We start from the raw sequence: 21,486 nt of genomic DNA on the forward strand, positions 1-21,486 counted from the left end.
AACAAGACCACAAACAAATACACCCCTTTCCAGTTCTGTGGCTCAGGCTGAGTCTCACCTCCCAAGCCTCATCTTCCTTATTTGTGTCATGAGATGCTAATAGTGCTTCACTCAAAGGGTTGCAAGGAAGATTAAAGGAATTCTTAAAACAAGAAAAAAGGACAACAAACCTAAGGGGCTATTGGAGGGAAACGGTTACATGACATGACATGTGGGAGTTCACATAAGCACAACTGTGAGACTTGAGCAAAACAGAGGCTCTGCTCAACCACGAGCAAGGGAAGATCTCCAAGGCATGTTATTAAAAGAAAGAAAAGGTCATACTTCCATCACGATGCCAGTAACACACACACACACACACACACACACACACACACACACACACACTCCACGAGCACATGAGTATTTTTGCAAGTGACAGGGAAAGGTCCAGGAGGCCACGTGAGCACATGATTCAGAAGATTAAAGGGATCACATGGGGCTGAACTGTAATAAACCCTCCGTGAACATGAGCCCCTATTAATTATAATTTTAAGGGAAGATTTCCTCACCTTCCCTGTTTCTAAATTTATTTAGGGTGACTGGAACACTTGACTCCACTCTTTTAAAAAGGCTAAATTTAAACAAGTTCATATGTAATCCTTGATCAATATTTTCCTTTCACTGCTCACTGACCCATACAAAAAAATGTTAAAAGGAAAAAAAAGAGGTGGGAAATTGTTTTCTTGTGGTTTATGGACTGAATGCTGCTCCAGGTTTGCTCTGGCTATCTGAAGAGCATGTTGCTCTTGCTATTTCCTGTGTCAACACATGATTAATGGCAGTAGGACCCACATGTTACATTCATCCCACTAAACACCCTACAAAGTAGGGTTATCACCCTGGATTCTGAGTCTGAGAAACTAACCCAGAGAAGTCAAACAACCTGCTGAAGGTCACACAGTGAGGAAGTGGGGGAGGAACCTCAAGCAATCAATCTCAATTCCAACTTCCCTCTCACACTCATGCACACTTATACACACACACAAGCCCATGGATGGTTTACTGTTGTCATTTCCTGTTACCGACTCTGAGGCACAACAGTAATTAGCAAATGATATGTACCACATCTAAAAAACACCAATGGCCCCCAGGGGAAAGGATGGGGCTCAGACACTGGTATGCCTGCTGATGTAACTAACAATAAACACACAATTTATTTTCTAACAGGGTATGTATAGCATTGATCAACTCAGAACAGGACTTTAGGCCAAGATGTTTGCAATTCTCTATATAAACAAAGTTCCTAGGGGCTGGGGGTGGTGGCACACTCCTGTGATCCCAGCAACTCAGGACACTGAGGCAGGGGGATCGCAAGCTCAAGGCCAGCCTCAGCAACTTAGTGATACCCTGTCTCAAAAAAAATTTTTAAAGGGGCTGGGGATATAGCAGTGGTAAAGCATCCCCGGGGGTACAATTCCCAGTGCCAAAACAGAGACAGATCTCCTGATTTTGGCAATGATGTTCAGGTTCTGCTTGAAATCTGTAGTTATTTGGTTCCTAGGATCTGATCTAACTTGCCCAGGAAGGGGAAAATGAGGCCAGGGGAATATAGGACAACATCCCAGCCTGAAGGGCTCAAAAGAGCAGGCTGTGGGACAAGTAGATGTGCCCAAAAGCCATACAACTGAATGGAAGCACTGACTAGGTCACAAGGAATTGGAATTGGCTGTGTAGGACACAAAGAGAACAGATTCATAGAGGTCAGAAATGGATGCAGACAGAACTGCTAACTGACTCTTGCCAGGGGTGTGATTTGGCCCTTATGTCCCCTTCTGTTGTTGCTCTACAAGTCTGAAAGGCTCTTGTCCCTTTGGCTTTCCCTCACCACTTAACATGAAAGCTCACTCTATACCTGCTGGATTCTTGCAGCAGTTATCCTGCACATCTGGCCAGGAATCACATGATATTCTTCTTAGCTGTCTTTGGTTCATTCATTCATTTAACAAATACTTGTTAGCAAATGCTCCATGCCAAGCATTGCTATGATAGAGGGGGACCCTGCAACGGGAGGACAGCCAGATTCTTCATGCATGACGCTCACAGGCTAGTGGGGGCAGCAGAGAGTAGAACAAGTTACAGATTAACTGGGTAAATTCTATGAAGGAAACAACTAGGGGCTGAGAAAGACAATAGGGCAGGAAGACTTCAGGAAAGGCCTCTGTGAAGTAACGCTGAACATTTTGTGGGGTCAGGATTGAACCCAGGGGCACCAAATCCCTAGCCTTTTCTAAAAATATTTTATTTAGAGACAAGGTCTCGCTGAGTTGCTTAGATCCTCACTAAGTTGCTGAGGCTGGCTTTGAACTTGCAATCCTCCAGCCTCCGTCTCCGGAGTCACTAGGATTACAGGCATACACTACAGTGACACTGAACTCTTAACAAAGTTCTAAATGTTCTATATTTGCATTCTGAGGCTCCAAAAGGCCTGAGGACAGGGGTAATATAATCATTCCGATGAGGACTCTTCTACCTATTATCTGAGTGACTGCCTGGTGAACAAGTGCCCCATACCTGGCACTTCCCTTTATTGATCTGGCAGCAGCAGCAACAAAGTCAAAACCAGTAGCCCTTGGATGCACTGACCCAAGAGAGCTGTCTGTAGCTCAGAGTCACAGAACCCAGACACAAGCAGACCAGTGACACAGGTGTGCCTGATGCCTGGATGACCTGCAGGTTTAAGGGGAACCCAGACCCCTGCTGGGACGCCTGTACAGCCTGTCTAAAGGGAACTTGGTGCTATCTTCCAAACACAGAAAACATATATGCCCTCTGACCCAGCTAATCCCATGACTTAGAATCTATCCTAAAAAATATTGGCCCATGTTTATAAGAATATGTGGAGACGCTGGGCATGGTGGTGCACGCCTTTAATCCCAGCAACTCAGGAGACTAAAGTAGGAGGATTGCAAGTTCAAGACCAGCCTCAGCACTTAGCAAGGCCCTATCTCAAAATAAATAAACAAATAAATAAATAGGGCTGGGGGTGTGACTTATTAGTAAAGCACCTCTGGGTTCAAATTTGGGTGACCAAAAAAAAAAAAAAAGAAAAAGAAAGAAAGAGTATGTGGAAGCATATGCAAAGCTCTTCCACTTCAAGTAGCAAAATAACCAGAAGCAATGTCAATGTCCATCAGCAAGGGTTTACCTGTTCAAATAAATCATGGTATATCCTAACCATGAGATATGAGGCAGACATTTAAAAATGAGAGCATTAAGTGAAAAGAACTGCTCATAGAATATGCTCATACTTACATAAGCCAGAAAGTGCTTTAGAGTGAGTGTGTGTGTGTGTGTGAGTGCATGTGTGCATGTTTTCTTATAGCTATCAGTAAATGCTCAAAATCTGCAGACACAAACTGAACTGAACACATCTGCTCTGGGTGAGAAGGGATGGGGGCTCAAGTGGCTCTTTTTTCTTTTTTTTTTTTTTGGCAGTGCTAGGGATGGAACCCAGGGCCTCATGCATGCTAGATAAGCACTCTACCACTGAGCTATACCCCCACCACAGATTTTTACCTTTTTTTTTTTTTTTTTTTGGTACTGGGGATTGAACCCAGGGGTGCTTTATTTTGAGATAGAGTCTCACTAAGTTGCTTTTGGCCTCACTAATTTGCTGAGGCTGGCCTCTAACTTGCAGTCTTCTTGCTTTAGACTCCTGAGTTGCTGGGATTACAGGCATGCACTGCCGTGCTTCACTATTTTTTATTTTATTTTATTTTTGTGGCACTCGGGATCAAACCTAAGGTCTTGTTTATGCTAGGCAAGTGCTCTACCACTGAGTTATACATATCTCAGCCCTTTTTATTTTGAGACAGGATCTTGCTAAGTTGCTGAGGTTGGCCTCAAATTTGCCATCCTCCTGCCTCAGTCTCCCTAAGTCACTGGGATTACAGGTGTGCTCCTCTATGCCTAGGTGGACTACATTCAACACAGATCTTTACTTTTCAACTACTTTTCTTCTTTCACTTCTTTCCCTCAATAATGAATTATTACTTGTGTGAAGTATTGCTATGTGATTTAAAATACATTTTAAAAAGATTTTTTTTTTTTTAAATACAAGAAGTGATACCAAGAATTCAGCTGGGTTTTCTCTGTAGTTCAGCCGCTAATGCACTTAATCCTTGTGGCCTTTGGTTTCCGGTACGACCCCAATCCCTCTTCAATAATTCAGTTTCTTCAGTCTTCCATAGTATTTGACCACTTGCAAACATCCCCCCTGCCATTCACAGAGACCCTTCTCTCATATTGACAGCCACAGGGGAGAAAGCTGTCATCTGGAAAGTTCCACAGATGCTTCACAATCACTGCAACTGAACTTCCTGACTAAAACTAGAGACTCGAGACAAGCAATAGGTGAGGACTATTTCTGTGGAACTCACCAACTCCCCAGAGGCCCAGGGCAGGCTCAACACCCTCATATACTAGCCATGGGAATATGGGGGAAAGCAGGGGATTCCAGAAAGAAGAGTCAAGGCAGCCTTTTGATTCCTTTAGATACAAAGTTGAATCTTGCAGATTTCTGCCTCTGTGGGACACAGGTAGAAGGTGCTGCCTATTCACCATCAGTGACTGCCACGCAGGCTACTGTTCCCCATCTCTCTACCCACCGTACACAAACCAAGATAAGTGGTTGGGCTGGATATAAATCCTCCAGAAAGGTACATGCAGGAAACACCAGTCCCATCACTCCCTCTTCTTCTGGTAGCTGACCTTGGAGGCAAGAAACTACCTGGTATCATTAGCTTTTCCAGACAGCCCTGCTTCCATCCTGCCCACTATGCACAAGAAATGCTTGGTGAGGCCAATGGTACACATCCTACTGATTCTCCTAAGACCTCAATGATGAGGACAACCTGACCTGAAAGAAGGCAGCAGAGTGGACCAGGGAACCTCCGGAAGGGTAGAGGACTTCATGGGGGGTGGGGGTAGAAGTGGTGGGCGTTCCTAGACAGCACCGCTCTAACCTCTAGGAGAACGTATTAAAAATACAAATCTCTGGCCTTTGTTTCTTACACTGAATGAACATCTCTAGGAGTGGAACAAGGGACTCTGCTTTCTTTTATAAAAACAATCAGAGCCATTTAACTGTGGCAGTTGCCCAGGGAATCTGCATTTTCAACAAGTTCCCCTGGGGAACTATAGACAGAGGAAGGGCTGAGCTCCCTGATGGCCCTCCTCAGGCTGAGCTCCCACCTTCTCCCCACTATGCCCAGCCACATAACTTGCACTCGAAGTGCCCAACAGCCAGGCTGACCCATTCCGCAGCTCCCTGCCTTCGCTCCTGTTGTCCTCGGAGACCAGAAAGCTTCTCCTCCCTGCCCCAGTTGGTGTACCCACTTCAGAGGCCACCCAGGCACCATTACAGAAAGAAGGTACCTCAGAAGTCAGGCCTTACCTGAATTTGGCTCTTGGCTTCTCCACTGACCTGGGGCAACAATGTTCAGAAGCCTCAGTTCCTCTTTTGTACACTAGAAAACACTAACTGTTTCACAGGCTTGCTGTGAGGATTCCATGTGCCCAGGAACTGGGTGCCAGATTCCATGTTACTTTGCTTTCATTTCCTGTTCCCTCTGTCTGTGAACTACTGGAGGGGAAAACCATCCTTTCTCCAAGTTCAAATCCCTAGGATGGGGCACCCAGGGTCTTGGTCAAATGCCTGAGTCTACAAAATGAACCTGATCCCACGCCTTCCTTGACTCTTACCTGACCAACATTGAAGGTCAGTGTGATGGCATAAAAGAAATTAGAATTGGCACTTCCTGCATAAATCCAGAGGTGCCACAGGACGGGGAAGAGCAGGGAGCAGACGATAATGATGCAGGCAAGAACGAAAATATTCCGCAGGACTGCAAAGACAGAGGGTCACAGTTAGCCTAGCACTCTCTCTCCAGCACCCTCTTCTTGCTGAAATAGTCCCACAGGACAGAGGCCTGGGCTCAAAGGCAGAGTATCCCCAGAGGCACCTGCTTGCCAAGAGTCAACCCCCAAGTCAATGGTTCCCCATTCCCACAGCTGGTGGGAGCTCCTAGATTTGGAGTCCTTCTCACTGTGGCATCAACTGGCTGAAAACCAGCTGCAGCTAGCAATGCCATGAATGCCTCCGGGCTCTGCAGAGAAGCCATTTCAGGAAGGCTCCAATCCCCCACTCCCAACCTCAGTGTCCAAAAGTAAACCCTCCCCTCTCCCCACACAGGTGCTATTTGGGCATGTGGGACAATGAGGTGGAGGGTGAACTACAGCATGAACCAGGGAGATTACAGCACCAGTCCTGGCATCTTAGGAACAGGTTTTCCTTTTTCCTTAGTTGGTGCCTCAGATTCCTGCATTGCTTTTCAAATGTCCCTTTCTTTCCCTTAGATGATAATTCATAAATCTTCTTTGAAGCCCCCATTTCTGATATCACTCCCTGCCCCAGAAGGAATGCTGAGTCTATTACATGGGGTTATTCTTGGGCAGGCACGTAGAGTCCAGCTAGATGGGAAGGCAGATGGTGGCTGGGGTAGACTTGGTCTCTGGAGAGACATGGCTTAAAATCCTGCTGTCATTTATTAGTAAGTTTCTCTGAGCCTCAGTGTCTTCATCTCTAGAATGGGGTTAAAATGCATGTTATGTGAATTACATAAGATATGTGAAAAACCTGGCTCAGGTGTATATATAAGTTTTCTATTCCCACTATAACAAATTCCCACAAACTTAGTGGTTTAAATAATACAACTAATTATTATACAATTCTGGAAGTCAGAAGTCCAGAATGGGCCTCACAGGCTATACTCAAGGTCTGAGCAGGGTTATGTTCCCTCTAGAGGCTCTGAGACAGAATTCACCTGCTTGCCTTTTCCTGCATCTAGGGCTGCCTGCAGTCCTTAGCTTCAAAACTAGCAATGGCAGATTGAGGTCTTCTCACAGTGTATCACTTTGACCTCCTCTTTCACTGCTGTTGTTGTTTTTGGTACTGGGGATTGAACCCAAGGGTGCTTGACCACTGAGCCACATACTCAGCCCTTTTTTTTGTATTTATTTAGAGAGCCCTTTTATTTGTATTTATTCTGTTCCTATTTAGAGATAGGGTCTTGCTGAGTTGCTCAGGCTGGCTTTGAACTCGCAATCCTCCTGTCTCAGCCTCCCAAGCCACTGGGATTATGGGCATGCGCCACCGTGCCCGGGCTTCTACTGTTGTTTTTTTTAAGTAGACTTTATTTTTCAGAGTCACAGAGCCATTTTAGGTTCACAGCAAAATTGAGTAGAAGACAGAGAAATTTCCCATACTGTCCCAGCCTCCACATGGCTCTTCTACTTTTAGGGACTTTTGTGATAACAATGGGCCCACCAGAAAATATTCCCTTAAGGTTCTTAAAGTTCTTTTTGACTATTCAAGATGACTTATTCACATGTTCTAGAAATTATGATGTGGTCCTCTTTGGGGAGTGATAAGGAGGAGAATTTTTCTGCCCACACATGACGTCCTTTTCTTTCTTTTAATTCAATAGGGAATATCTGACAGTAGTATTCTATATTATTTAAAATAAATTAATTACAAGAATGGTTTGTTTTTAGAACGAACCCTGAACTGGGCCTGATTCCTAACAGGCACTTAATGAATGGCAGTTCCCACCTCCTCTCTGATTCTGACCTGTAGGAAATCTCCAAGTCAGAGTTTTAGGAGATTCAAGGTGTGGAGAAACTTCCAAACATTCAGGCAGCTTGTCAAAGTTGTACAATAACTGGGTAGAGATGCTATATCAGAGCTCATGCATTGGAAGTGGTTGGAATAATACAGATGAGTCTCAACTCAGCATGCAAAATGAAATTCCAGGGGGAACCACACCAAAATGAAGTTGGAATCTGTAGGGTGGGACCCAGGCAGCCACAGGAAATTTCACAAGCTTGCCAGCTGATTCCAATACACAGGCAAGGATGAGACCCTTGTCAGGAGTCTGCCACAGAGATGCCACTGATCTATGGAAGTGGGAATATTGTAGGGGATGTATGTAGTGCACAGTTCTTTTTAAAGCTGAATATTGTCAAACTATAGTTCATTATTGGGAAACGATAGGGCCCATTTTGTTGTTGTTTTTAAAAAGTCCTTTCTTCTATGAAATGGGGACAAATAGCTGGTAGTTGATTATTTTAATGCCTTCAGAAAAATAAAAAGTTGGCAACTCTGTCACCAGTTTTTTGAAATGTTAGTGGTCTATGAAATTCCACAATGTGGACACTGGCCTGGAGGGCCTGTAAGGTCCTCTTTTCTAATCTGAAATTTGCAAGCTGAGAGGCCAATGTCTCGACTCAGGCCTCCTGAGATCTTCCAGGGCAGCCTCTGACTCTTCTACTCACAGGAGCAAGGAGCTGGAGAAAGGGGTATTTGTACTGAGCATTATTATTATTATTAAGCAATTTTATAAGCTCAAGAAAGGAGAACAAATCAGTTTATCCCTCCTGTACTCCACCATCATGATTTCATTTCTCAATGGTTCTTTCTCAACCCCTAAAATTATCTTACTGAAAAGAACATACATTATTCTGAAATAAAACTCTTGGGGACTGACAGTCCAGGTGGCCCTTGGTCCTGTAACTCTAGCCAAAAACTGAGGTTTCGGATGGGATGACAGGAAAAGACTGAGTGCACAGATGAGAAAGGCTCACACGCAGCTTCTGGGCTGCAAAGAGACATTTCCATGTGCTTGGAGGACTGTTATCAGCATCCAGTTGGCTTCTGGCCTGTGGTGACCTTTGCAGGAACAGGGAGCTGCTACTCACCCTTGCTGGCTGCCAGGCCAGAAGATTAAGGCTATATGCCAGAGCAGATGGAACTGGGGACCTGAGGCACAGGACAGCTTGTTCCAGGCACCAGGAGGCGTCAGAGATGACCAGGACCTAACAAGATGAAAAGGCTCACCCTTCATCAGACCTGCTTGTCCAGATGGAGTCAGGTTCCCCACTGCATTCATGGGCAGCTTATCCAATCTCTGGCACTACGACTGGCAAACTGGAACTCCTGGCAAGTCATTTTCCCTCTCTGAGCCTCAGGCATTCAGAAAAAAAATTTCACTTCAAAAATTCAGTCCCATCAGGATGGTCACAAAGGGGATTAGGGGGCTACAAAGGTCAAGGTGATCTCCCTTTTAACATGTGCTGGGTTAGGCACATGAACTTACTATAAAATTACTCTTTATAATTTGTATTTATCAATATTATTTTCTCTCTGTACAATAGTTAATAAAACAAGACAAACACACACTCAACTCCAGCCCTCTGGTAGCTTGCTCTCCAGCTGGACCACTGCAGGCTGACGTGGGCTCCGCCTGCAGGCTGCTCCCTCACACTGCAAGTGTGCATCTGCCTGACTCATCCTGGCCCCAGGCTCCACAGAGGCTAGCACCCAGAGCCTACACTCAGGATAGGGCTCCATTTCTCTCTTCCTCTCTGCTGGGCAGTACCAGAAAAATGAGATGTGATTTGGGGGCAGACATGTTAGCACTGGCAACCAGTGTTTAAACTGGATTCCCAACAACATTAAATACATTCAACTAGGCCTGAAAATTTCTGTCTCTACTCAGAGGTCCCTACAGCCCAGGGCTAAAGACATTTGTGGCTGAGTATAATGACTCATGGTTTCAAGTCCCAAACAGGTACTCCAAACATGAGTACTCCCTGCTGCAGGTGTGGTGCAGCAAAGCATGGGGGACACTGTTTTCAGAAGCACTGTTTGCAGAAGCCTTGGACAAGCTGAGCCTGTAAACTCCTTGCCCAACCAGCCAGCAACAGCATCTATTAGATCATCCAGGTTTCTGGAAATGCCATCTTTCTTCTCTATGCCGCATCACCCCAGAGGGCATAAAACAGCTTATTTCAAGTTTTGAAAAACTAGGTTTATTCCAATGACTCTGGCTACCAAGTCTGAAGCTCTGATAAGGGAATGTGGGGTGGGGGGCAGGGGAGGGTCCTGTATGATTCTTACTGATAATATTTGATGGATGAAAAAAATCAGAAGCTCAGGAAGGTTAAATGGTTTACATGAGAACACATAGTCAGTGATGGGAAAGCCAGGATATAGACTGAAATCATCTGCGGCTGACTGGGTTCAGCAATGTGGTACTGAAGATACTAGCTGTGTGGGACAGGCAGCTAAGGAAAAATAATCTACTTTTGGGGAACGAAGGCCATGCCCCTAAGACCTACCCTGCTATAGATGGGGCATGTCTCTATGTTTTGGAGGCCTAGTGATTTGTCACTGACCACTCTGCCAAAGGGCCTGAAACTAATTCTAAGCTTGCTGGACTGGGTGATTCTTATCTATGCAATGAGGATATCACAGGCAGAAGATACTGCTTCCTCCTCCCAGACAGCCCAGACTGGTCACAGCCCCACCAGGCCTTCACCTGCAGGAGCAGCCCTGGCTTGGTCCACCCACTTAGCTATTTACCTTCACTCCTACTGGCAGCTGCTCAGTTTCACTTCCTGGTTGACATCCAGACAAATCAAAACAACAAGGAACACTCACTTCCTCTGAAGCCTGCACCCAAGTTCATTCCTAACACTGTGCACTCACAGTGGGTAAGGAAAGTTCAAGGGCTCCCTTCCCAGTTTTACTATAGAGAATCAGGTGGGTCACTGATACCACCTCCTTAGGGAGGCTTAAAAAGCCCTTTCCACACAAATTTGCCAATACTTCTGTGCATCAGGTTTCATCCTGGGTGCTGGGGACAGAGAGGCAAAGGAGTCATGACAGCTGTCCTAAGGGAGCTCTCAACACTGAAAAGAGAGTGCAAAGAGCCCAACTGAGGACAGCACTGGAGCACTGCAGTACTGTGGACCTAGGGAATGCACAGGTCACCATCGAGCCATCTTCTGAGGAGGGGAGGAGTAGAGCTGAGAAGGGTCTTCCCAGGAGGCAGGGAATCTGGTGTCACCCAGGAGCTTTCTAGGAACCTTTGGGTGCAGCACTGGATAATGGTTTAGAACTTGAGGCCAGAGTTACACTGTTAAATATGGCAGCCTAGCCACATGTGGCTTCTTAAATTTGAATGTAATTTAAATTATCAGTTTCTCAGTCACACTAGTGGCTATTCCACTGCTGTATGCAGATTTCAGACATTTCCATTGTCATAGAAAGCTCTGTAGGACAACACTGCGCAGGGACAGACAGATCTGGAGTCCAATCCCAGCCCTTCCACTTAGTAATCCTGCCTCTACCTTTCTGTACCTCAATCTTCTCATTGCAAAATAGGGATACTTACCTCAAAGGTTGGTGTGAAGCTATAATGAGCTAACAGATTTAACACTCTGAGAATCAGTAGCTAGGATCTCAGTAAGAGCTCTACGAATGGTGGTTATATTTATTAACATCTCTAGTCATGGTACAGGGTGCAGGGGTTGCCTCAGGCTGCAACCTCTCTCCTAGTGCTGCCTGCGCCAGCAAGGGCCCAGTAAATGCCTATCAATTCCTCTCTACCTGGCATTTCATTCTGGGGCTAGAGTGACACAAACCTGCCACCAGCAGGGACAGCTGGAATACTCACATCTGTAGAGGTGGTTCCACACAGGGAAGAAGGCCATGTAGAGGGCCACATCCCCCACAGTTGGGTAGGACTTAAAGATGGAGATGATGGCAATCTGGATGAACATGAAGAAGATAGGGTGCTCCCTAGGGAAGGGTGGAGAAGACGGAGATCAGTCAGGGACCAAGACTATCCCAGATACCCCAGACCCACCCCTTGAACCAAAAATGCTCCCAGGAGACTCTGGGCAGGGGCTGGCTCCGTACCCACAAGCATGAGTGGGTCAGACCTAATAGCACAGCAGAAAACTACAGGGACCCTAAAATGCCCAGAGGTGGTGAGGAGGGCCTGGCAAACACTAGAAAACCAATCCACAGAGACATTTTTCATCAACAGCCACCACAGCCTCTACCAGCTCCAGGCCTTACCCCAGGAGCTAAGGAGGAAGAAAACAAATGAAGTCAGCTCCTTATTACCAGGCTTAAATGATCAGAGTCATCAGGCACCCTCCCTTGCCAGAGGCTGCTGTAGCAATAGGCCCAGGGCAGGAAATGCCTCCAAGATGATACTCTGTTCAATGACAATATGGCAGTGAGCCTTAGTGTCCAGATAGATAACTGAAAGTTACATGCAGTTTTTCAGCTCTTAAGGGTTGACAATGATTACCATCTCCTGAACCCTCACTGTGTGCTCAGGTCTTCTGCATCACCTCAAGTGAGCCTCACAAACTGCAAACGCCCCTCAAGGTCAGCAACCCTGTCCCCTAGCCTTCACAGATGAGGAAAATAAGGTTCAGAGAAGTGAAATGGTTGACTAAATATCAGAAAGTGATGGAGCTGTCTGTCTCCTGAGCTCCTAACCACCACCACGCTGTTCTTAATGCTTCTGAGGCCTCCCAGCCCTGGTCAGGAGGTGGGAACAGAGTTCAACCTCCAGTGCTCCTCAAAAGCAGACTGAGTGCTAAAGGGAAGCGAATAGAAGAGTCAGGTGGAGATCCTCCTCAGCAACATCTACACGCATACATATGGCCATTTCTGCACAGACCCTGGATGCTTGAGGTCAAGCTTCTCTGCAGCCAGGATAATAAACCATTTCTGGGGCTACTGCAAGTGCTCTCCCTCAGGAGCTTAGAATGGTGCCAAAGGATGAGCACAGATTCTGGAGCCAGACAAACTTGTGTCTGAATTCTAGCTCCACTGCTTACTGCATGATTCTGGGAAAACCATTCTACCTTTCTGAGCATCAATTTCCTCAATTATAAAATTGGAGTTGACAACAATAAGATCATGCCACCTCCTTGGGTTGCTAAGTTAGATATAATTATGTTTCAGAGAGCCTAAAAAGGTGCCTGGAATGGGGAAAGCTCAACAGGTTAGCTCTCTTACACTGCAGATAAGCCCTCTGAGGGAAAGTGATCAGAAGATTAAAGACAGCTCAGTTGGTTAGCCTCCTAACGAACCATCCTGAGTCCCCATGGATAGTCACTGGGCAGTTAACAGAGGACATCCAATAGATCCAACGTTACCAAAGAATGCCCCTAGCACAACTCCTGATGTCCAAATGGTAAATGGGTTCAGCAGCAATGTGGGTGCAGGTACCTCGAAGTGAGGCCAGGGAACATGCAGGGCTCCAAAGCCCTCCCTGCAGCCTGCGCTCATGCGTGATTCTCAACTGTTGGCTCTGGCCACTGGCACATGAAGAGATCAAGGACAGGGTTCCCTGAGCAAAGATGACATCAACCTGATGGAAGAGGTTCCTTATATGAAGGGTATCCACAAGGCCACAGGGGGAGAGGGAGGGGAACAAAGAAGCAGTAGGTCCCCCCACTTACTTTAGCTTGATGGCTAAGGGGACAGTGTAGAAGAAGACGTTGATCTGAAACACGCAGACAAAGAAGAGACTGAAGTGCTCAAACATCTCTGCAAAGAAGTACCAGAAAAGACCAATGTTTGGAGTGAGATCTGGAACAGAAAGTCTGGAATTAAGAAAACACAGGGAGAGAAAAAAAAGAGAGCAGAGTTACAAATAGTCTGCTTTGCCCTTGTTTTCTCCTGAAGACTTAGGTCACCGCTAGGCAGCCAAGGACAACTTCCTCCCTGTAGAGACCAGGATGTGAGGGTTCTGTAGGTTCCCCAGATATAGGTGATTAACCAAAACAAGGGCCAGAGAGACAATGAATGATAAGCCATAATAAATATTAGTTTAGCAAAATGAAATCTAAAATGAGGCAGGGATTCATCCTAGAAATCAAGAGAGCAGTCCCTCTTTTACTGCCCAGAACCGTTTAATCAGGAGCTTCCCAGTACTGTAGCACAGGAGAAAGGGAATTTAAATAAACAATATCTATTTTGGGCATTCCAAAGACCTGCCCAAAGGAACAAGCAAAAAAGATCTTGCTGCTCTCCATTCCTGTTCTACATTCTCACAGCAGGAATCTGAAGACTGAGTGCCCAGGCCTGCAGAGAGAATTCTAGGGCTCCAGGAACCATCAGTTGGTTCTGCTAGAATCCCCAGGGTCCCAGACCTCATTTGAGAAATTAAGGTTTAACTGGAAGATATTTTTGTCTGGTTAAATTATATAAAAATTTGCTGCAATTCTAGCTTTTCTGAAAGTCTACAGTTTATATACATACACAAGCAGGTGTGCAAACACATACACCCCTTTTACTTTTTTGACAGGAGGTCTTGCTAAACTGCTGAGGCTGGTCTCAAACTTGCGATCCTACTGCCTCATCCTCCCAAGTCTCTGGGATTATAGATGTGAGCCACCACTTGTTATATTTTTATTTTGAAAAGTAACAGAATTGAAAGTGATCCCAACAAATAGGGACCAGAGAGGGAGAGGCGGGATTCCCTGACAGAAGCCTCCCTGCCTGGGTTAAATCTGTGGTAATTATATTTCCTTTCCTGTGAAATGAGGTAAAGAACAGAATCTGTGACCTATCAGAAAGCCAGGAAAAGCTCTTCACCAGGCATCCTAAACTTCCATTCAAAGCAGAACAGGAAGAGCTGAAAGTGAATAAGTCATTGTTATCTTGGGTCAGAATTTAACAAAAGGAAGAGAGTCCCAAATGGGAGCTCTACCACTCCAGATTCCTTCCCCACCCAAACAAGTGGGAAAGTGTCCATCACCCACTGGGCTGTGAGTTCCTCAAGACTTGAGCAGTGCCTGCCCCTCAGTGTTCACACAGAATCTGGCACACAAAGAGCATTTTCATGAATACACACTTGAGCAAGCCTGCAATACTGCAAACCCATCTGGGTTTTCTCTAAAGGTCTGACATACAGAAGGTGGCTTTATGCTAAAAATGTCACAACTGTTAGGGATCCTCTTGCAGTAGAAGAATATATCCAATCTTGAACCCAAACCTCCCAGTTGGAGGCTAGCAGTTGCTTTGGCTGTTTCTAGGGAGTGTTCTTTAATCTCCTTAGATCAAAGATGTGCTCTAGAGCAGCAGTTCTCAAAATATGTTCCTGGATCAGCAGTAGTAGCATTACCTGAAAACCTGAGAAATGCAAATTCTTGGTCTCTACCCCAGGTCACTTAATCAGGACCTCTGAGACTGGGTCAGCAATCTGGGTTAAACAAGCCCTGCAGAGACTCTGAGGCATCTTAAAAGTTTGAGGACTCCTGCTATAAATGTTGTTTTTCTCCAATTTCAGGAGGAGCTATGAAAATAAAACTAGCCTACAGAGTTCTCTGATATGGTCTTTACTTACATGAAGCCATAGACTGCAGGGATGAAATCCCAGGAGCTGAGAAGGAAGAAGGAGAGGCAAACGATTACCATCAGGCTTCCCACATACATCATGGCATATTCCCAAGAGAAGATCCAGAAGGCTTTGCTCGTCACTTTCACAGGTGTGTACTGCCGCTAGGAAAGAGGGCAGAACAGGACATTTAGGAATGCCAGGGAAAGAGAGAAGCTACCAGCTCAAACCTAAAAATCCCTTCTGCAAAATCACGCCATGATGCATAGGTTTACGATTTTACTATCCTTAATTAAACAAAAAAGATATATAAATTTAAAAAGGTGTTCAAGAGCCTGATACAGTGGCACACATTTGTAGCCCCAGCAACTAAAGAGGCTGAGGCAGGAGGGTCACAAGTTCAAGGGCCAGCTCAGCAACTTAGCAAGGCCCTGTCTCAAAAAAAAAAAAAAAGGATCTGAGAATGATTCAGTGGAAAAACACCTCTAGGTTCAATCCCCAAGACCTAAAAGTATATTATTTATTATTATTATATTTTTAGTTATTTATAATAATAACTACTATTATAAAAACGTATTAAGTGTGCATCCTCTGACCTGGAACCCAGTAACACCATTCTAGGTGTGTATCCTGGAGGTAGTTGTAAAAGATAAAAATGAAAGAATATTCACTGCACCAAGAGTCCTCCAATGAACCAATAAATAAATTGTGATATAATGGCATGATGATATACTATTTAGCAGGTTAAATGAAAAAGTTATATCTATATATGTCAACACAGCCAGGTATGGTGGCACATGCCTATAATCCCAGCAGCTCAGGAGGTTGAGGCAGGAGGATCACAAGTTCAAAGCCAGCCTCAGCAACTTAACAAGGCGCTAAGAAACTCTGCGAGACCATGTCTCTAAATAAAATACAAAATAGGGCTGGGGATGTGGCTTAGTGGTTAAGTGCTCCTGAGTTCAATCCCTAGTACCAAAAACAAAAAACAGAACACACACCTTGTCTCAAACTAAAAAAATAAAAAGATGTTAGAGAAGTAGCTCAGTGGTTAAGTGCCCCTGGGTTCAATCCCCATCACACCTCACCCCACAAAAAAAGGGCAAAAAATTCAGTATGTGTTTACTTTTATAGTGAGCATATGGCTTTATACAATTTTCTGTATTTTTTTCCTTCACTAGAATTCTTTTCCTCAATAAATAAATAAGAGAAGGAAAATAAGAAAGAAAAAACCTGGGACTGAGGTTGTAGCTCAATGGTAGAGTGCTTGTATTGTGTCCATCTACAACTAAAAAATATTTTTAAAAAAGAAATACAAAAACAAAGATGAAAAAAATCATAAAACAGAAATGAATTAAAACATATCACAATCAATTCAAATGGACCAAACTCTGTAATGAAAATCACATTGGCAAGGAAAGAAATCAGTTATGTAACTACATGCTGTTTATAAGGATAGACACCTTAAAATATATAACAGAAAAGTTAAAAAAAAAAATATGTCAGGTAAACAATAACAAAAAGGAAACCAGTATGTTTATTCCATTTCCAGATAAAATAGACTTTAATGCAAAAATGTATTACAGAGATAAATAAGATCTATAACAATAAAAGGTTCAATTCATTAGAAAAATGTAACAATTCTAAACTTGTATGTACCTAATACAAACTTAAAATTTATTATTAAGTACTATTAGGTACATAAAAGTTAAGAAATTACCTCACATTAGTATTTTGTAATGAAGATAAAACAGTACACTGAGGAAAAAGTAGAGCTTTAAAATTTATTCTGAAATAGAAAAAAGGTTGAGAAGAAATACATTAAACATAAATTTTAAGATATTATAGCAACAGAATAAACCCTCAAAGAAAGAAGGAAAAGTAAGATCAGAATTGGCTAAAACAGAAAACAATTATAATATGAGGAATCAACAAAGCTAATTCTTAGAAATGACTTGTGATTGAGGAGACTCTCATAAGTCTGATATAAAAAAGAGAATAAACAGTATTAGAAACATAAAAATGTACATAATTATGGTTATACCAGGGCCAAAAATAAAATACAAAAAAAACTTATGCCAACCAGGAGCAGTGACATAAAGCACTCAGGAGGCAGAGGAAGGAGAATCGCAAGTTGGAGGACAGTGTGGGCAACTTGGGGAAACACCGTCTCAAAAAATAAGAAACAAAGTGGGCTGGGGATGTAGCTCAGTAGTACAGCATCCCTGGTTTCAATCCCTAGTGCGGCAAACAACAAAACCTTATGCCAATGTGTTTAAAAATGGAGGTGAAATGGAAACAGTTCATGGAAAAATTAAAAAATAGGATGGCAGTGTAGGGCGAGAGGTGTAGCTCAGTGATAGAACGATTACCTAGCATGCTGGAGTCCTGGGTTTGATTCCCTGCATCACAGGAAGGGGGCAGGTGAAGATCAAAGATGATGATAACAAAATATAATACATAAGCCTTGATTAAATCTTGAACCCCATTCCTTGCCCCAAAATCATAATTTCATATATGAAAACTGAGGAATTTGTATTTGGAGGGTATATATTAGATGGTATTATTCTATCAAGGTTAAACTTCATAAGGGTGGTAATAGTATTGTGGTATGTAGAGAATACCCTAGTCTTTAAGAGTTACTTGCTGAATTAGGGTAGGTATCTTTTGCCTTTAGATTCCCTGCAAATGATTCAGGGAAGGAAGAAAGAAAAGGGGAGGGGAAGAGAAGGGAATTTTATGTATCTACATATATAATGTGGCAAAATGATAACTGAAGAATCTTTTTTAAAAAGACTAAAATTAGATAAAAATTAGGGGGAAACTAATTCAAGAAGAAATAGAGACTGGGTGTGGTAGCCCATGCTTGTAACCCCAGCCACTCAGGAGCTTGAGGTAAGAGGATCATAAGTTTGAGGCCAGCATAAGCAACTTAGCAAGACCCTGTCTCAAAATAAAAAAAAAAAAAAAAAAAAGAGGGGCTGGGGTATAGCTAAGTGGTAAAGCAACCCTGGCTTCAATCCCCAGAACTGCAAAAAGGAAGGAAGGGAGGGTGGGAGAGAAAAAAAGGAAGGAAGGAAGGAAGGAAGAAGATATAAACTTCTAATGTTCCTATAATCATTAAAGAGATTAAATTAGTAATGAGAAATTTTCCCACAAACAAGCAGACCCAGCCAGATTTATAGGCAAGTTCTACCAACATTAAAGAAGTAGATGATTCTACTCTTACATTAACTCTTCTACAGCAGGTATATAAACACGATATCAAAACTACTTACCAACACAAATGTAACAAGGCTAAATGAAATTTATCTAATATAATTCAGTAAAACATGAAAAACATAAAGTTGGGTTATGACCAGGCTGGGTTTATTCTAAGAATTCAAGGTTAGTTCAACATAAGAAAGGTTATTTATTTTATAAGTAATTATATATACATGTATATATATAATTTTATAGGGGCTGGGGGTATAGCTCAGTTGGTAGAGTGCTTGCCTTGCAAGCACAAGGCCCTGGGTTCAATCCCCAGTACCGCAAAAATAAATAAATAAATAAATAGATAGATAGATAGATAAATAAAATATATAGTTTTATAAAAATATTCTCAGTTACAGAAATTATATTCATAACCTTGGTATCTGTAGAAAGGTAAAGAAATCCAATAAATACTCAAGATAAAAATACACAAAGAATTCAGGGAAGTAGCTAGATATAAAATTAACATATGAATAGCCTTTATATGTATAAATATTAAACAAAGGAAATAATTATAGAGAAAAATCACACATAGAATAAGAAGAAAGAAAATTAAAACTTGGAATTAAGTTGAACAAGAAATGTGTAAAGCTATACAAGGAAAAATTTTAAATATACCTGAAAGACACTAAAGTAAAGTTGAACAGTGGAAAGTTATCCACTGATTATGTTCAGGATAATTCAATGCTATACAGATGTCAGTTATACCTGAATTAATTTAAAAATTCAATGAGGTAAGTAATTCAATCCCTATCAAAATGTCAACATGCTATTTTATGGAGTAACACAAAGTATTAAGGTTCATATGGAAAAACAAATATGCAAGAATAGTTAAGAAAACATTGGGGTACACGTGGTGACACATGCCTGCAATCCCTGAGATTCACTTGGGAAGCTGAGGCAGGAGGACTCAAGGCCAAATTCAAGGCCACTCATTCAATTTAGCAAGATCCTGATTCAAAACAAAAAATTTTTAAAACAGTACTGGGGCCAGGTGCAGTGGCACACTCCTGTAATCCCAGCAGCTCTTGAAGCTGAGACTGGAGGATCGAGAATTCAAAGCCAATCTCAGCAACTTAGGGAGGCCCTAAGCAACTCAGTGAGACCCTGTTTCTAAATAAAATACAAAAGAAAAAAAGGCTGGGGATGTGGTTCAGTGCCCCAATTAAAAAAAAAAAAAAAAAATCTAAAATAGGACTGGGGATGGTAAAGTACCACTGGGTTCAATCCCTTTTTCTTTTCCTAAAAGAAAAAAAGAAAAAGAAAACATTGACAAGGAAAAATTATGAAGCGGGGACTAGTCCCATCAGACATTTAAGTACTATGGGGATGGAGATATAGCTCCATGGCAGAGTGCTTACCTAGCATGCTTCAATTCCCAGTCCCACCAAAAAAAAAAAAAAAAAAAAAAGTACTATAAAACGTCTAAAGTTAAAGAGGATATCAGTATATACTGGCACATTAATAGACAAAGAGACTAGTAGAATAAAATGGGTATTACAGCATTAAACCAAAACACATATGGCAACTCGGTATAAGATGAAAATAGTACATCACTGTGATACAGACTTTTTAGTGATTGGTGCCAGGACAGCTACATAACCACTGGAAAAGATAAAATAAGATGGGTACTTCAGGCCAGTCACAAAATTAGACTTCAAATGGACTAAGAATTTAAATATTCTTTAAAATGAAACCCTAAGTACTAGATAAAAACGTGGTGAATTCATTCTTAACCTTGACATATGGAAAAGCTCCAGAACCTACAGATCTAATCAGATGCTGATTATATCTGATTATATAAAAACAAGAAATCTCACATGACAAGTACACCACAAACAAAAGGAAATATATGTCCTCACAAAAGCTTGTATATGAATGTTCACATCAGTATTAATCACAATAGTCAGGAAGTAGAAAAAAAACAAATGTCTATCAACTGGTGAACTGAGAAATAAAATATGGCATATTCATATTTGGTTAAAAAAAAGAAAAAGGAATGAAGAAATAATATGGATGCAACATCCTTCATCTGAAAATCCAAAATCAGAAATGCCCTGAAATTCATCTGAACTTCAAATTTTTGGATTATGGATGCATATATTCCAAAATCTGAAAAAATCTAAAATCTGAAAGATTTCTGGTCCCAAGCATTTTGAATAAATGATACTGAACCTGTACACGGTTAAGCAGGGATAAACTTTGAAAATGGCCACAAAATCCCAGCAGCTCAAGATCCTGACACAGGAGGATCCCAAGTTCAAAGCCAGCCTCAGCAATTTAGTGAGACCCTGTCTGTAAATAAAATATAAAAAAGGGGTGGACATGTGGCTCAGTGGTTAAGTGCCCCTGGGTTGTTTAATCCCAGGTACCAAAAAAATAACACCTATAAGACAAAGATGTAGAATCATGGTTGCCTAGGGCTGGGGGAGGGGAGCATTGGGAGAAAATGGAGAGTGACTGCTGATCAATATTGGGTTTCTTTATGGATGATAAAAATGTTCCAAATTTCTTGGGTATGACGGCAAACGCCTCTAATCTCAGTGGCTTGGGAAACTGCAGCAGGAGGATTACAAGTTCAAAGTCAGCCTCAGAAACGAGGCTGAAGAGCCACATGGATGAAAAAATGAATTAGCCCCATTTAACTATGAAAAAACATCAATCTAACAAAATATTCTAAGGCTAAAGATAAAAAGAAAAAGCTATAAATGTTATAATCAAGTCAGTAAATGTGTTTCTTACAGGGATATTTCTCAAATTCTGAAACTACAGGCATACCAGAATTGAACAAATAAGCAAATTAAAGATAACGAAAGTTAGGTTTCTCAATGGTAGAGCTTGAAGTTTTAAATGAGAAAAAGAGAGACACTGAAGTAAGCATTGTGTATAAGCAGGAAGATAAGGAAATATAAAGGTGGGTAAAACACATACATACACTTCATAGCTCAGTCTGCTAAGGGAGCCCAGGCACAATGATATT

At 42.5% G+C, this 21,486-nt stretch overlaps 1 protein-coding gene across 4 annotated transcripts in view; it reads right to left on the reverse strand.

The window, feature by feature from the left end:
• PIGU (phosphatidylinositol glycan anchor biosynthesis class U) overlaps positions 1-21,486 on the reverse strand; it is an 88,843-nt gene that overhangs the window by 8,243 nt on the left and 59,114 nt on the right. For 2 of the 4 annotated variants that reach the window (XM_079128299.1, XM_079128298.1), the window contains 4 exons: positions 15,261-15,415; positions 13,372-13,515; positions 11,562-11,686; positions 5,746-5,888 (listed from right to left, as the gene is read on the reverse strand). In XM_079128299.1, the coding sequence (XP_078984425.1) occupies positions 5,746-5,888; positions 11,562-11,686; positions 13,372-13,515; positions 15,261-15,415 (567 nt within the window). Of the gene's footprint in view, positions 1-5,745; positions 5,889-8,884; positions 8,917-11,561; positions 11,687-13,371; positions 13,516-15,260; positions 15,416-21,486 lie in introns of those variants that run through there. The other 2 variants (XM_079128300.1, XM_079128301.1) reach the window with 2 other exon arrangements.

The sequence above is a fragment of the Sciurus vulgaris genome, assembly GCF_902686455.1.
Source record: "Sciurus vulgaris genome assembly, chromosome: 2".
Lineage (NCBI taxonomy): Eukaryota > Metazoa > Chordata > Mammalia > Rodentia > Sciuridae > Sciurus > Sciurus vulgaris.